The 15,410-nt window shown below is 34.4% G+C and overlaps 1 protein-coding gene across 1 annotated transcript; it reads right to left on the minus strand.

Moving 5' to 3' along the window:
• Positions 1-13,189: 13,189 nt before the first annotated feature.
• Positions 13,190-14,670, minus strand: LOC113780507. The gene is made up of 3 exons (XM_027326306.1): positions 14,137-14,670; positions 13,789-14,017; positions 13,190-13,662 (listed from the first exon to the last, which is right to left on the minus strand). The coding sequence occupies exons 1-3, from the start codon at positions 14,668-14,670 to the stop codon at positions 13,190-13,192; spliced, it is 1,236 nt and encodes a 411-aa protein (XP_027182107.1).
• Positions 14,671-15,410: the final 740 nt, after the last annotated feature.

The raw sequence follows: 15,410 nt of genomic DNA on the forward strand, positions 1-15,410 counted from the left end.
ATTGACCAATTGTATAAGCAACTTAAAGCAGCAGGTAAGATAGGTATTGTACCCCCAAAAATCTATCCCAAAAGCGTGCCTATTGGCTATGATCTACAAGTTATTTGCGCTTGCCATTTCGAAAGTTCACATCCCCGCTTAGTACATTATTGATGAAACTGAGATGTTTGGCATAATGGAGGCTAATCATGTAAGAATAAAAAAGCTACTATCTATTGAAGAGTGTATGAATAAGAGTACGAATGATATCTTTGAAGGAAAGTTGGAATCTCTTGTGATCGGAAAAGATGAGCCGTTTGTAGTAGAAGGAGGACTTTCTGAGATTGACAATTCTAAAATTCCTTTTATTCTGAATCTGTCATCTTTTGAATGGGATATATCAGACCTTGTTATCCTCCAATTTTTAGAAAAAATGCCTGTCAACAACTTGCAAGGGGTGCCATGGAATTACGATGAGCCTATTCTATTGATTGGAAATAAGAAGTGTTTGAAGGAAGAAGAATATACTATCATCAGGTCTAGGAGAATTGTGAAAAATCCTGAATCGATGTTCAATCCAGAGCCAAGATTAATTCCCTGCCACCCAAGCCTCTTGTATCTAAAAATGAAGTTGTGAATTTTTTGAAAATGTTGAAGAGAAGTAAGTACAAAATAGTAGAGCAGTTGGATAGGATGTCTGCTCAGATTTCTTTTTTGAACCTACTCTTGATCTCTGAGTTACATAGAGAAGCACTAATCAAAATTTTGAACGAGGTTCAAGTGCCAAAAGATATCCCTGAGAACAAATTTTCTAACATCGTGGGAAATGTGCTTGCTGCCAATTATATCGCCTTCTCCGACGATGATCTGACTGCAAAAAGGATTGGATATAACAGAGCCTTATATATATCAATATGCTGTAATGAAAAGTTGTTGTCAAGGGTTTTAATGGATAATGGGTCAGCGTTAATTATCTGTCCATGAAACACCCTCATCAAATTTGAATTTCTTAACATCAAATTTCGTCCGTCTACAACTGTGATTATAGGATTCGATGGTTCAAAGAGAAAATCCATGGGTGAAACCGATTTGGTATTAGAAGTAGGGCCTGCTTAGTTTTAAGTTACTTGCCAAGTCATGAATTTTTTCAGTTTTTATAATATTTTACTTGGAAGACCTTGGATACATGCGTCTAATTCAGTTCCATCTTTTTTGCACCAAACGTTGAGATTTATCGTGAATGATCAGTTCATTACTGTGTTTGCTGAACTGTACTATGATCGTTAATACAAAATCCAAAGGTGAAGGTAGTAAAAGAACTCTAATTTCATCTCATCATATTACTGATATAGTTTCTGTGGGATAGGCATCCAAGGATAAGTCACTCACTAAATCAGATTTGTCAGAGGCTAGTGTCATGATGCTAAGGAAATGATCTGAGACGGATTTGAAATAGGAAAAGATCTTGGTCAAAAATTACAAGGAATCTTGAAACCGATAGAGATTCCAATGCAAAATGATACATTTGGACTGGGATTTCATTTAACTGCTAAAGATAGGAGGAAAATGCAAGTTCGAAAGTAAGTTGAAAAGGAGGAAAAGCAAATTATCTTATATGTCCCACCATTACATCACACTTTTTCTCCTCCGGCAAAGGTGATCAAGTCAGAGAAAGAAGATCCTGTTGAGGAGGTTGAAGTGGGCTTATCCGAATTATTTGTTAGGACTACTTGTCAGGAGGAGCCATTTGAGATATTCAGAATTTCTGTCAATTTTTCAAGAAACCATGCAAAATTGGACTGCTGATTATTTTGATCAAGATTCATATCCAGATGGAACTATAGTCTAGATTTTTTATTAAATGAAATTGTGTTTGTTTTTTGGACCTTTATTTTCGTTTCAGTTAACATAGTTTGTCTCACTTAAGGAAATTGATGAAACGAAAATAGTGGTTTGGGATAGATATGTCTTTAAATAACAATCATATCTGTATATATGTTATTTTGTTAAGTTTCGAAGAATTTTGAAATTAATGGAATGGAAGACTTCTCCTGCATTTTAAATTTTTTTCTATTTATTTATTACTTATGCTCTATTTTTTTTAGATGGCCACAAATAAAACCTTTGACCTTTTGAATATCACCATTTTGGAATTCGATAGTTGCAATCTTGATATCTCTCATAAATTTGAAATCATGCAATCTGAAATTTAAAACGAGAGCGATACCAAGAAAGAATATGAATCCATTTCAAAGGATCTAGAACAATATGAAGAGAAACTCAAATCAAACTTAGAAGAAATAGAAATCCTCAATATTAGTACTAAGATGGAGGTTAAAAAAATTAAAATCAATATTCATTTGCAAACAGAAGGAGAAAATGATCGAATTCTTAATATTGTTTCAAGATGTATTTGCATGATCATATGATGATATGCTCGGAATCTCTACAGACATAGTGATTCACAACTTGCAAACTGATCCAAAATTTTCTTCTGTAAAGCAGAAGCCATGTAAATTTAAACTAGAAATGAACCTCAAGATAAAGGAACAAATTATGAAACAGTTCAGTACCAAGATCATCGTGGTATCCCATTATCCTATTTGGCTCTCGAATTTTGTGTCAGTGCTTAAGAAATCTGGAAAGGTGCGAGTATGTGTTGATTATAGAGATTTGAACAAGACCAGTCCGAAAGATTAATTTTCTTTGTCAAATATTCATATTCTTTTGGACAATACTGTTGGACACGAAATTAAATCTTTTTATGATTATTTTGTTAGGTATTGTCAGATCTTGATGGTAGAAGAGGACAGAGAGAAAACTTCTTTTATTGCTCCATGAAAAACTTTTTGTTACCAAGTGATACCTTTTGGATTGAAAAATACTGAAACTACTTATCAGAGGACTATGACTACCTGTTCCATGACATGATCCACAAAGAGATGGAGGTTTATATGAATGACATTATAATTAAATCCAATAAGGTCGATAATCATTTGATTGATTTAAAGAAATTGTTCGAAAGGTTGAGAAAGTATAATTTAAAGTTGAACTCTGCGAAGTGTGCCTTTAGAACTTTGGCTGGTAAAATTATTGGAATTTATTGTCAGTAAAAAGTGTATAAAAATAGATTATGTAAAAATTAGAGCAATTCAAGATATGCCAATTCCCAAAACTCAAAAATATATGAAGATTTTTCTTGGAAAGATTAATTTTATTGACCGATTCGTTGCACAGTTGACCTTCACATATGAGCCTTTATTCAAATTATTGAAAAAGAATGCGCCGATAGATTGGAATGAAAATTGTCAGTAAGCTTTTGATAAGATCAAGAATTACCTATTAAATCCTTCGGTCTTAGTGCCATCTCAACCGAGAAGACCTCTGATTATGTATTTGTCTGTACTTGATGAGGTTGTTGGATGCGTTATGGGGCAGCATGAAGAATCTAGGAGAAGAGAATAGGCCATTTACTATCTCGGTAAGTAATTTACAGCATATGGGCCAACTATTCGTTCCTTGAAAGGAGTTGTTGCGCTTTAACTTGGACAACTCAGAAGTTGAAATATTACTTAATTAGTTATATTACTTGATTTCTTGCTCTGATCCTCTCAAATATTTGTTAGAAAAGTCAATGCCGACGGGGCTTATGGCTAAGAAGCAGATGGTCCTTTTAGAGTTTGATATTGTCTTCACAACACAAAAGGGAATCAATGAACAGGTCATAGCAGATCATTTGGCAGAAAATTCGAGGGAGAATGATTGCTAGCCACTACATACTTATTTTCCAAATAAAAAAAATTATATTCATTGGAACAGTTGAGGACATGAGTGAATAGTATTCTGGATTAAGGTTATTTTTTTATGGTATTTCGAATTCTTTTGGGGCTAAAATTGGAGTAGTTTTAGTGTTGTCGAAAGAGAAACATTATCCTGCTACTGTCCAGTTACGGTTTCCTTATACCAACAATATGACCGAATATGAAATTTATATTTTCGAATTGAAAATGGCATTAGACATGGAGATCAATGATCTGATAGCGTTTAGTGATTCGGATTTACTTGTACACCAGACGCTTAAGTAATGGGTAACTCGAAATTCGAAAATTATGCTGTATCATTGTAACTTGCTTAGTTTGGCCCGCAAATTCAGCAATTTGGAATTCAGACACATCCTCGACACTTGCAATATTTTTGCTGATACTTTAGCCACTCTGTCTTCGATGATCTAACATCCAGATGAGTTGGTAATTGAATCTATGTAGATTCAACTTCAAGATAAGACATCACATTGTCTAGTCATGGAAAAGGTTTTTGATGGTCGTTCCTGGTACAGTAATATTAAGGAATTCATAAATACATGATCATACTCTCCTGACGCTGATTCTGTTGCAAAAGGTTTCTTACACAGAATGTCGTCAAGATTCTTCTTGAACGAAGAAGTGCTATATAAGAAAACATCTGATTTGAGTTTTTTGAGGTGCATTGATGAAGAAGAAACCGATTATATGATAAAGAAAGTGTATAGTGACGTTTGTGCACCACACATGAATGGACATCTACTGGCTAAGAAGATCATGAGAACAGAGTATTTTTGACTTACCATGGAGCATGACTGTATAATTTTGTCAGAAAGTATGTAAAATGTCAAATGTATACTAATATAATACGCGCTTCTTCTACAGAGCTACATAGTATGATTGCTCTATGGTAATGTTCGATGTAGGGAATGGATGTGATTGGAGCTATTGATCCTCTTGTTTCGAATGAGTATCGATTCATTTTAGTAGCGATAGAATATTTTACTAAATAGGTTGAAACTGCATCTTATAAGCATGTGACTAAAAAAGTGATGTCAGATTTCTTGAGAAATAATATCATCTGTCATTTTGGGGTATCGAAAATGCTGATCACTGACAATGTAAAGAATCTCAATAATGACATGGTATATGGATTATGTGAGCAGTTTAAAATCGGACATTGAAATTATGCTATTTACAGACTTCAGATGAATAGAGCTGTGAAAGATACAAATAAGAATTTGAAGAAAATCATTCGTAAGATGACTGAATCACACCGGAATTGGCATAGAAACTACCTATGCACTGATGGCGTATAGGACTGCGATTAGGACCTCTACTGAAACAACTCCTTACTCGCTTATGTGTGGAATGGAAGCAGTGTTGTCTACAGAGGTTGAGATTCCCTTCTTACGCGTTCTAATGAAGGCCCAGATAAAAGAAATTGAATGGGTCAGGGAACGTCATGAGCAGTTGTGTTTAATTGATGAAAGGAGGTTAAATGATGTCTGTCATGGACAATGTTATCAACAAAAGAATGGCTCGTACTTACAATAAAAAAGTTAGGTCTCGCTTATTTGAAGTCGAGGATAAGGTCTTGAAGCGAATTCTTCCAGTGCAAGAGGAGACTAAAGAAAAATTTGTTCCAAATTGGCAGGAACAATTCATTGTTAGAAGAGTGCTAGTCAGGGGAACGCTTATTCTTATGAAAATGGATTGGTAAATTTTTTTTCAACCAATCAATTCAGACATGTGCAAAAAAATTTTCATTTGATTATGAAATTTTCCTAAAATTACTGCAAGAGATGGGTTTAAGGCAGGCCTTCTTTCCTTTTTTATATGGATATTTTATCTTTAGTTTTCTCCTTTGACCTTTTAGAATAACTTATCCATTCTCGCTTGACAGTCCCTTAAGATCGCAAACCCCCATATCGGGCCAATTTTATTTCTTTGAAAGAAAAAAAAGAAATAAAAAACAAAAAAAGAGAAGCCCAGACAGATGTAAACTGGGCAAAATTTGAAAGAATACGATCTCAAAATTATCTCAAACCCATCATATGATCTGCTTTCAAGATTTAACCTTTCTTTTATACTCTACCTGATCCTAATTACAAGAGCCAAAATGTTGCCGACTTTCATCTTTTATAATACTTTGAGAAATTTTTTTTTAATCAATTGGCAAATGTTGTAAATATAGCTTCTCTGAAGCATATCAGAGAACATGGTCTCATTGATACCAATAATTGTCAAAATATGACTGGATTGATACAGTTGAGATTAAAATTATCTTGTCCATGTCTCAAGGTGAAAACTTGAAAGGATACCTGTGAGGACCTGAACTTTTACTTATTTTAATCTTCTTTTAATGACTTAATTAATTATTTATTCACCCGTTTTCTCCGAATAATTTATTTCAACCATTTTAAACCCATTTACACAAAACAATGTCTCACTTACTTTTTTTTAAAACATTTCGTTAGAAAAATTTATTTTTCGGAGGCTCGTTCGGTAAGGAATAACGAGTATACGTTTTTTTGAGGTAAATTCGATCCGAGAGTGCATTAGTTTTGGAGAATTAAGAATGAATAATAATAGACTAAGAAAAGTTAATTGAGGCATTAGTGGTGAATGAGTTCAAAAAATTTCGCTTTATCGCGCGCAAATCGAAAATTCACGTATATCGAGCTGGAACGGCTAAGTGGAGATTAAGAAACTTATTCTACACTACTAAGAGTGAATAATTATAATGTTAAAGGAAGTACATTAAAGGTACAGTGCACAATTGAAGCAAACCCGAGAAAAAACAGCGGTACGAAACTCTCGCGCGACCACTAGTGAGAGTTGACTTTTTGTACACAACCTAAAGCTACTATTTCATTCTTTCTCTCCATGTTTCATCACCCAAACAAACCCTCATCTCTCTCTCCTCACTCTCTCATTTTCGGCGAACAACTTCAAGGGAAGAAGGAAGAAAGCTCTTCACTCCATTTTTGCTCATTCTTGCTCCAAAACACTTCCAACTTTGCATCCAACCTCAAAATCACTTGGAGATTAACCTTGGCCTGGAGGAAAGCTTCATCTTGGCGGTTTTCTTGGGAGTTTTAGTGGTGAAATTTCTGGTTTCTTCAAGAGCTAAGAAGTAGACTTCATCCACTTCAAATCTTTCCATTTTCTTGGCTTTAATGGGTTTCGGTTTTGACTATGAAGCTTGTAACTTCCATATTGTTGTTGTTATTTGGATTGAAAAGATTGGAGTGGGCTCTATGAAATTCCACCTTGATGATATAGGACTGATATGATGATGATAAGTGTTGTTTGTATTAATTATGTGATAAACAAGATGAGATTTGTTGGAAAAGTGAAAGGAAAACCAAAGGAATTGCATAGGAAGCTTAGCCGAAAATCTGCCCTGTTTTTCTTGAAGCTTTGGTTCCAATTTTTGATGATCAAATGACCTTAAATCTGATGTAGATATGTTGTATAGGATGTGTGGAAAGTTTCCACCAAAAATCACTTGATTTGGTTGAGTAAAAGTTAGAATTTCGAAATGGTAAAAATCTGGAAAATGCTGTCCAGGTGTTCTGGACAGAGCAACTTTGAATGAACATAACTCTCTGCTCAGAGGTCAAAATTGAGTGCCGTTTGTGGCATTTGAAACTAGACATTTGTAGCTTTCCAATGATATAAAATTCATCATCTAGTTCGAACTGAGTGAACTATAGTAGTTCACCAAAGTTTGCTGTTCTGTTCTGCTATTCTGTTCGAATGACAGTGGTAAGCTGTGTCTTGTCGCTTGAATTCGAACTACCTATGAACTGATTTTCAGAATGACTTCTTCTGATGAAATGTAGTATTTTGAATCTAGTTTCCAACGCCACTGACCATTCTCAATTTCAAGTTGTATTGAGTGAAATATGGTTCAATTTTCAAACTGCGGCAAAGCTGGAAATCTGGAAAATCCTTCTTTCTTGCTAGCCGACTGGTCTAATTTGATTTGGGACATGTTGTTTCGAAAATTTTGGTGTCAATCACCTACCAAATGTATAATAGATGTTTGTAGGACCTTGGTTTCAAAAATAGATTGAATTGGGACCGATTTCATTGTGCAAAATGTTTTGAAAAGAAAGGAAAGCAAGAAGACAGATTTGCTTTGAAACATTTTACAAACTTCAGTCGTTTTGTTAACTGCCTTCCCACTTAAGTTTTTGTATGAAATTTGATACACAGGTAGTCCACATATAGAGGTTTAAGTGTACAAAATTTGGTGTTATTTCAACAACCTTTCGATATCCAAATGATGCTACAAAGTTTGCTTTTCAAATCTGGAAAATTTCTGATTTGTGCCAAATTCCAGCCGACTTCAAACTATTATGTTTCAATGCTCAAAACTCCGAATTTAGTTCCGTTTGTCCTGTTTGAAACCTTGTTTGGACTTCTTATTGTTTTACAAATTTCGGAGGCTAGTTCACTTTCTGTGAATTTTGCCGAATTTCCAAAGTTTACCAAAAACCAAGACTGAAACTATCTTGGAGATACAAATCCGCCATTTTGGGCTAAAATTTGAATGTCTTCCGTTTATAATCTTGGAAGAGTGTCTTCTAAGAACTTTTAGTACTTCAAACAGATTCCAATGGTGTAAAGTTTTCCATTTTTTGACATGCCAAACTCCAGATTCGCTTTTCCAAAGATTGTCGTGCAAAGTTAAAATTTGCCGATTACTTAGAAAATGCAATTTCGGGAACTTGACTTCTTTTCTCGATATCGATTGAACGTTTTGAACTCGATTTCATGGAAGATGCTAGTCTCTCTTCGGACTTTAAAACTTCACTCTTGAACCTCGAGTTGAGAGAATTAAAGGTCTCTTTTAAGACTTTGATTTAGTCTAAATGAGTGTGCATCCTTTCTTGGTAAATGCATGATTGTGAGTGAAGTTAATTATTATTTGCTTAGGCACTCAAGGAGACCTTCAAGAGGAACTCGAAGCGGACGCCTAAACACTTGTTTGAGCACTTACTTGTTTTGAATTGGTGAGTGTTCCATATAGGAGTACGTGACTTGAATAGTTTTACAACATGTTTACTCCATGGTCATTATGTGTTTAACTATTAAGTGCTACCGATAATTGCTCCTATGAACTTTTTCACTGTTTTAAGGCGAGTGTGTACTTTGTCTCACTCGACCTACTAAAATAACAAATTTTTACCGTTAACCGTGAACTACTTACCATTTACCGATTTATTTGATTACTTACCGTTTACCGACCTATTTGATTACTTATCGTTTACCGATTTACTTGATTACCTGCTTACTTGATTACTTGCTTACCGTAAATTCTGTGTTCATATGAAATTATGGCATATTGCTTACGTGTTTAAGTGTTAAGTGTTACCTATAATTGCTCTTATGAAATTGTCACCGTTTTAAGGCGAGTGTGTATTTCATCTCACTCGACCTACTAAATGACAAATTTCTACCGTTCAACCGATTTACTGATTTACTTGATTACTTGCGCATGTTGTAAGCTCTAAACTGAATTGGATCCTGTCTTTGGTTACTAACCTGCTCAAGCCAGGACTGGGCTCGATCGGGTAGGTTGGAACATTGGTCCACTGTTTCGGTATATTCGAGTATTACCACTGGAGGGATAAAGTGATGGCCAGATAAATCAAGGGGATCTGAAGTTATAAGGTGAAATTGATCGAAATGGTTCCACTGAAACACTGTATCTTTCAATATGTGTTTATTTCTGTATAATGATAACTGTTTCATGTTAATGTGCCAATGTGCAACCTTGAATCATACATGTATTATGCTCAAATTACTTGATTTATTAGAACTGCTAGAGTGTTTTGGAACCTCACTGGACTGTTTAACTCATTCCACGTTTTTGTTTTCCTTAACAGGGTTCAAGACCGAGAGTGCTCGTGAATAGTATTAAGTTGTTTTCTTTTGGAGACTTTAAGTTGTATTATAGTAGATGACTATAGTACATATTCCGTTGGGTTATATTTAAGTTTGAAGGTTAACTAATTGTAAGTATGAAATGTTTTGAAGTACTTTAAATATATATTGATATTATTTGAAGTATTTCTAGTTTTGAATTATGGATTGGAGTGAGTTCCGGCAAGAGTTGGGCAGGCCTCCCGCCGATACCCTTGGGTTCGCCCTTGGGAGAAGTGGGGGCGTCACAATACCTTTCTTTAAAAAAAAAGAAACAAAAAAAAAAAAGAGAACAAAAGCAACAAAAAGCAACAAAAACAAAACAAAAAAAAAGGTGGGACAACCTTAGTGAAAATCCAAAAGGGCGCTAAGGTAGGGTTTTGAAATACAACAGAATCATAAATAGAAGGGAAGATGCTGAAATTTGGGAGAGTTGCTGACTATATTCATTTGGATTTCTCTTCACACTGTCATTTCTCTACTGACATTGGATTCCAGATAGATGACATCCAAAGAGGTCGAGTGCAGCATTTTGCTTTCTTCATCCAAAGGCCATCTGATCAAACATGTATCCCATTCATTTCATTGGATTTTGCCAAAATACTATCCTTACAATTTATCGTAAAAGGTTGCTAGAAAAGGACATTTTGTGATAGATGGTGAAATATGGTTCACTGATACAGAAATTTGAAGGGGTTCAAAGCAGATAGCAAAATAGTTATGAGGAGAGTAACCTTTTGACATTAAAGGCTCATATTTACATGGTTATTGAGGCTAAAGAGATTACATGGTGATGGCATTATTTTCATCACAGTTATTTCTTTTTTCTTCTGCAAGTGGACTTATATGATGCAACACTGGTTTAGTTGAGTATGACTTACACTGGGGCAATTTTTTTTAAAAAAAAAGGAGTGGATTTCGATTTTGACAATGCATTCCAAGTTGGCTTTGTGAAAAAAATTAATTAATTCTTCCATTCTTCTTCTTCCAAAGTTTGAAAAATAAAAAAGATTGCAAATCCATGGAGTAAGTTCGTAGTTGTATGCATTTTATGTTTATCATGTTTAAGCAACATGCATTTCACTCTTAAAGTCTAGAAATTCAGAACTTATATTTCATTTCTCCCACTATTTTTTGGTTTCGGGTCTAATCCCATCAGCAATTTAGGATTGAGATACATGTTCATTTAATTTGTTATTTAATTGGATTCAAATTTTATCCTACCATCCGTTATTTAATTGAGTTCGAATTTTATCCCACCAATCCGTTATTTAATTATGTTTAGATTGTTATCCCACCAATCTGTTATTTAATTGGGTTTGGATTTTTATCCCACCAATCTGTTATTTAATTGGGATCAGATTTTATTCCACCAATCTGTTATTCAATTGGGTATGAATTTTTATCCTATCAATCTGTTATTTAATTGGATTCAGGTTTTATCCCACTAATCCGTTATTCAATTGGGTTCGAGTTTTATTCCACCAATTTGTTGTTTAATTGGATTTGAATTTTATCCTATCAATTTGTTATTTAATTGGATTTGAATTTTTATTCCACCAATCTAATAGTTAATTGAGTTCGGATTTTTATCTCACCAATCTGTTATTTAATTGGATTCGAATTTTATCCCACCAATTCGTTATTTAATTGGGTTCGAGTTTTTATTCCACCAATCTATTATTTAATTGGATTCGAATTTTATTCCACTAATTTTTTATTTAATTGAGGTTGGGTTTTTATCCCACCAATCTATTATTTAATTGGATTCAAATTTTATCCTACCAATTCATTATTTAATTTGGATCGAATTTTATCCCACCAATCCATTATTTAATTGGGTTCATTTTTTATCCCGCCAATCCATTATTTAATTGGGATTGAATTTTTATTCCATCAATCCGTTATTTAATTAGGATCGGATTTTTATCCCACCCATCTATTATTTAATTGGATTCGAATTTTTATCCCACCAGTCTTTTGTTTAATTGGATTCGAATTTTTATCCCACCAATCTGTTATTTAGTTGGATTCGGATTTGATCCTACCAATCTATTAGTTGTTTGGACTTGGTTGGATCCCACAGATCAATTTAGTTTTAAAATAAATTTTAAATTTTCACTAGTTGTTTGGGTTTGAATTTAATCCCATTGAACAGTCTGGATTCAGGACAATCATATTCAGTTTACTGTTGGCAAGTCTCAGCGTCCACCACTCACCCTTATATCCCTTTTCTTGGAGCGTAATTGCATCCCTTTGTGCATCTTTTTTCACTATAATAACTTACTTTTCTTGATTGTTTTTGTTTAGTAATTGCATTTTATCACATGTTTTGTGTTTCATGTTTGGAAATTCTGAGAGTTATGACTTCTTTATATATGGAGAGATCCCTGATGGGACACACATATGTTTTTTCAGAGTTCATTTGCATTCGAACTATGTTTGACTTGATTCCCATGGCGGAATACGTAGGCAACTCTACACGAGTTTGGTCACGTCTTTTGTTTTTGTTCAATAATTTTAGCCGAGTGCTGGCTTGTTTATTTTAGTTCAGGTGCAGTCAGAAGAGACCGGTATGTAATTTGGTGTCTACGTCTTTGTCTAAAATTTCTTCGAAACTCCAAACAAAGAGGGGCAAGCTGTGAACACCAAAATTTTGATAATTTTTGGTATTTTCTTGAATTTTTGTCTATTTTAGGGAGTCATTTATTTTTAAGCATTTGAATGTCCATTTTTCTTGCTTTTGTAGATTTTTTTTGTCTTTAAAAAAAAGAAGAAAAATTTTTACACTCTCTAATCATTTCTCCTACCAAAATCCTATTAGTCCATTTTTTACACCCAATTTTTCATTGATCCTTCTTTTCATTTGGTAAAAATCTATCATTTTATCCCATTGATATTTCTTTTCATTTGGTAGAAACTAGCATTTTATACCATGGCTTTTTCTTTTCATTTCGTATAAAAAATCATCGGTTGTGTATGGATTATGAGTATTCCATTGAATAATTTGTGATTATTCGGTCAAATAGTCTGACCGAATAAGAATAACTCAATCCCGTATGGATAGTCGATTTAATGAGAATACAATATAGGATTCGCGTTTGGATAATATATATTCTATTCTGCAAGTATTAAATTTTTTCTAAACACCGCTTTTTTGGTTATATCACATTATTCACCTCAAATTGTAACCTCTTTGAATGAAAGTTGATATTATGTGATTTTATTTTGCGGCGACGAAATAGTTCTTCATAAAATTATGATATACCAAATTAAATATAGATTACAGTACTTTCAATACAGAGACGTGGTCTCACACTTGTGAAGCAAGCATAAATGAATTAGGAAACATACAGACATGACACAAACAAGCAAATTTTGCGGAATTTAAAATGATGCAGTAGTACTTGGATTAACCTTATTCGCATCACACTAGTAGTAACACACAGTAGTCATTCGCTTCTAATCCCTCACCCTCGCCTCGCACTCCGATACGCATTCCACATTCCGTTTGCCAATGCATCTCTCATTTCATGCCATTCATTGACCTCTTCTTGCGAGGCACTTAGGGGTTGAATTTCTGGCATTGGCGGGACCCCACCTTCTCCTTCGATATCCATCTCTTGCTCATGATCATTGAATATGTCATCATCTGGTAATTCGTCCCGTATGAAATTGTGTAGAGTGCAGCAAGCTATCACCACATTTATTTGTGTACTCATATAAAAATTAGGTACAGGACCGCGTAGGATGGTGAATCTCCTTTTAAGCACCCCAAAGCATCTCTCAATTACATTTCTAAGTGATGAGTGACGAGTATTGAAAAGTTGCTTCGGGGAGGAACACCCACGCCGACCCTGTGCAGGTTGTCGAGGTGTTCCACGATAAGGTACAAGAAATCTAGGAACATTTCTATATGCCGAGTCCACAAGGTAGTATTTTCCTACAAAATAAAGTGGAATAAAGGTAAAAAATAAGTAAGTACACACTACGATTTCTTTAGTCATTCACTCACATACAGTGGCAAGCACATAATTGGACAAAAATTTATAAAAATATTGTCATGCACCTGGAGGGGGCATCGGAAAATGTGTAGGTCCTGTTAGTGCTCCGTCCAAGACACGTGCATCATGGGCGCTTCCTTCCCAACCAGCATAAATATATGAAAAGCGCATATCAAAATCACAAATGGCTAGTACATTTTGAGTTGCTTGTCCATGCCTATTCGTGTACGCCGCTTGCTGTCCAAGTGGCGGATGTGCTGGAACATGTGTACCATCTAATGTACCTACAGCATTCTTGAACATTTGATAAGCTAGTTAGTTGGTAAATGCATAATGAAATTTGACACGATCATTGGATATTAATGCACAGCATGTTGGAACCAAAGGGTAAGCAATACTTTATACTACTTTACCGTAAACCACTGGGCAAATCTCCGATCAGTGTAAATCTTAGGATGCACTTCGTTCTGTCCTCTTGGACGAATGAGAATTTTTCCCAACTCACAAAGCCCCCGTAACACCTCATGAATGTTCCGGCAGATGGTCTCCGGGGAATGTTGGAATCGTTCAGCCAGGCACCGCATTCGATGATTGTGGCTTAACATAACTAATGTCATGCACACTACTTCCTCTATGAGGACTCTTTTCTGGGGATTTTGCGGTACATATCCTCCACTCACAAGAATGTCACATAAGCGCATGAAGTTATCCACCGTTATTCTACAGTTCTCAAGTACTCTTGCAGGATGACCATTAATCACTTCGTGCACATACGCGCGGCCAGATAGCATGCTATTTCTGCATGATAGAGGCAATATATATCCTGCTAGACGTTCAGCCACAGGGTTGAATAGAATAACCATCGCCCATTGGATGAGTTGCCAGTCGTCGTCATCATCATCAGCATTATTCGAAGACGATCCCCAAGTATTCCAACTGTTATCCATATTTGTATTTTGGCTGCCTATGAAATCTGGTACACCACCTGTCCAAACGAAACTTTAGCTAATCTATTGAACGGATGACTCCAAAGTTAGCTATAACATCAACAAATTTCATGCAGTAACATACCTATTGCCTAGCTAATATACCTGTTGCTAATAAATTTGTCTAGTTTAGCTAATATTTTTAAGAGTTTAGAAATGTAATACACCCTAGCTTAGGTAATATACCTTAGCTAATATTTTTTAATAGTAGAAAAAACCAAAACTGATTGTTATAGTAATATACCTTAGCTAATATTTTTAATAGCTTAGCTAATATACCACTGGGCTAATATGTTTTAATAGTAAAAATAACCAAAGTCCCGTTTTTATAGTAATATACCTTAGCAAGATATTTTTAATAGCTTAGGTAATATATCTTAGCTTAGCTAATATACGACTGGGCTAATAGTTTTTAATAGTAAAAATAACCAAAAGTAATTTTTATAGTAAAAGATAGCTTAGCTAATATTTTTAATAGCTTAGCTAATACACCTTGATTGATAGTTTTTAATAGTAAAAATAACCAAAAGTAATTTTTACTATTAAAAGATAGCTTACCTAATATACCTTAGGTAATATTTTTTAAAAGTAAAAATAAGCAAAAGTAATTGATATAGTAATATACCTTAGCTAATATTTTTAAGAGCTTACCTAATATACCATTATTCTAATATTTTTTAATAGTAAAAATAAGCACAACT

Source organism: Coffea eugenioides, chromosome 8 (genome assembly GCF_003713205.1).
Source record: "Coffea eugenioides isolate CCC68of chromosome 8, Ceug_1.0, whole genome shotgun sequence".
In the NCBI taxonomy this organism is placed as follows: domain Eukaryota; kingdom Viridiplantae; phylum Streptophyta; class Magnoliopsida; order Gentianales; family Rubiaceae; genus Coffea; species Coffea eugenioides.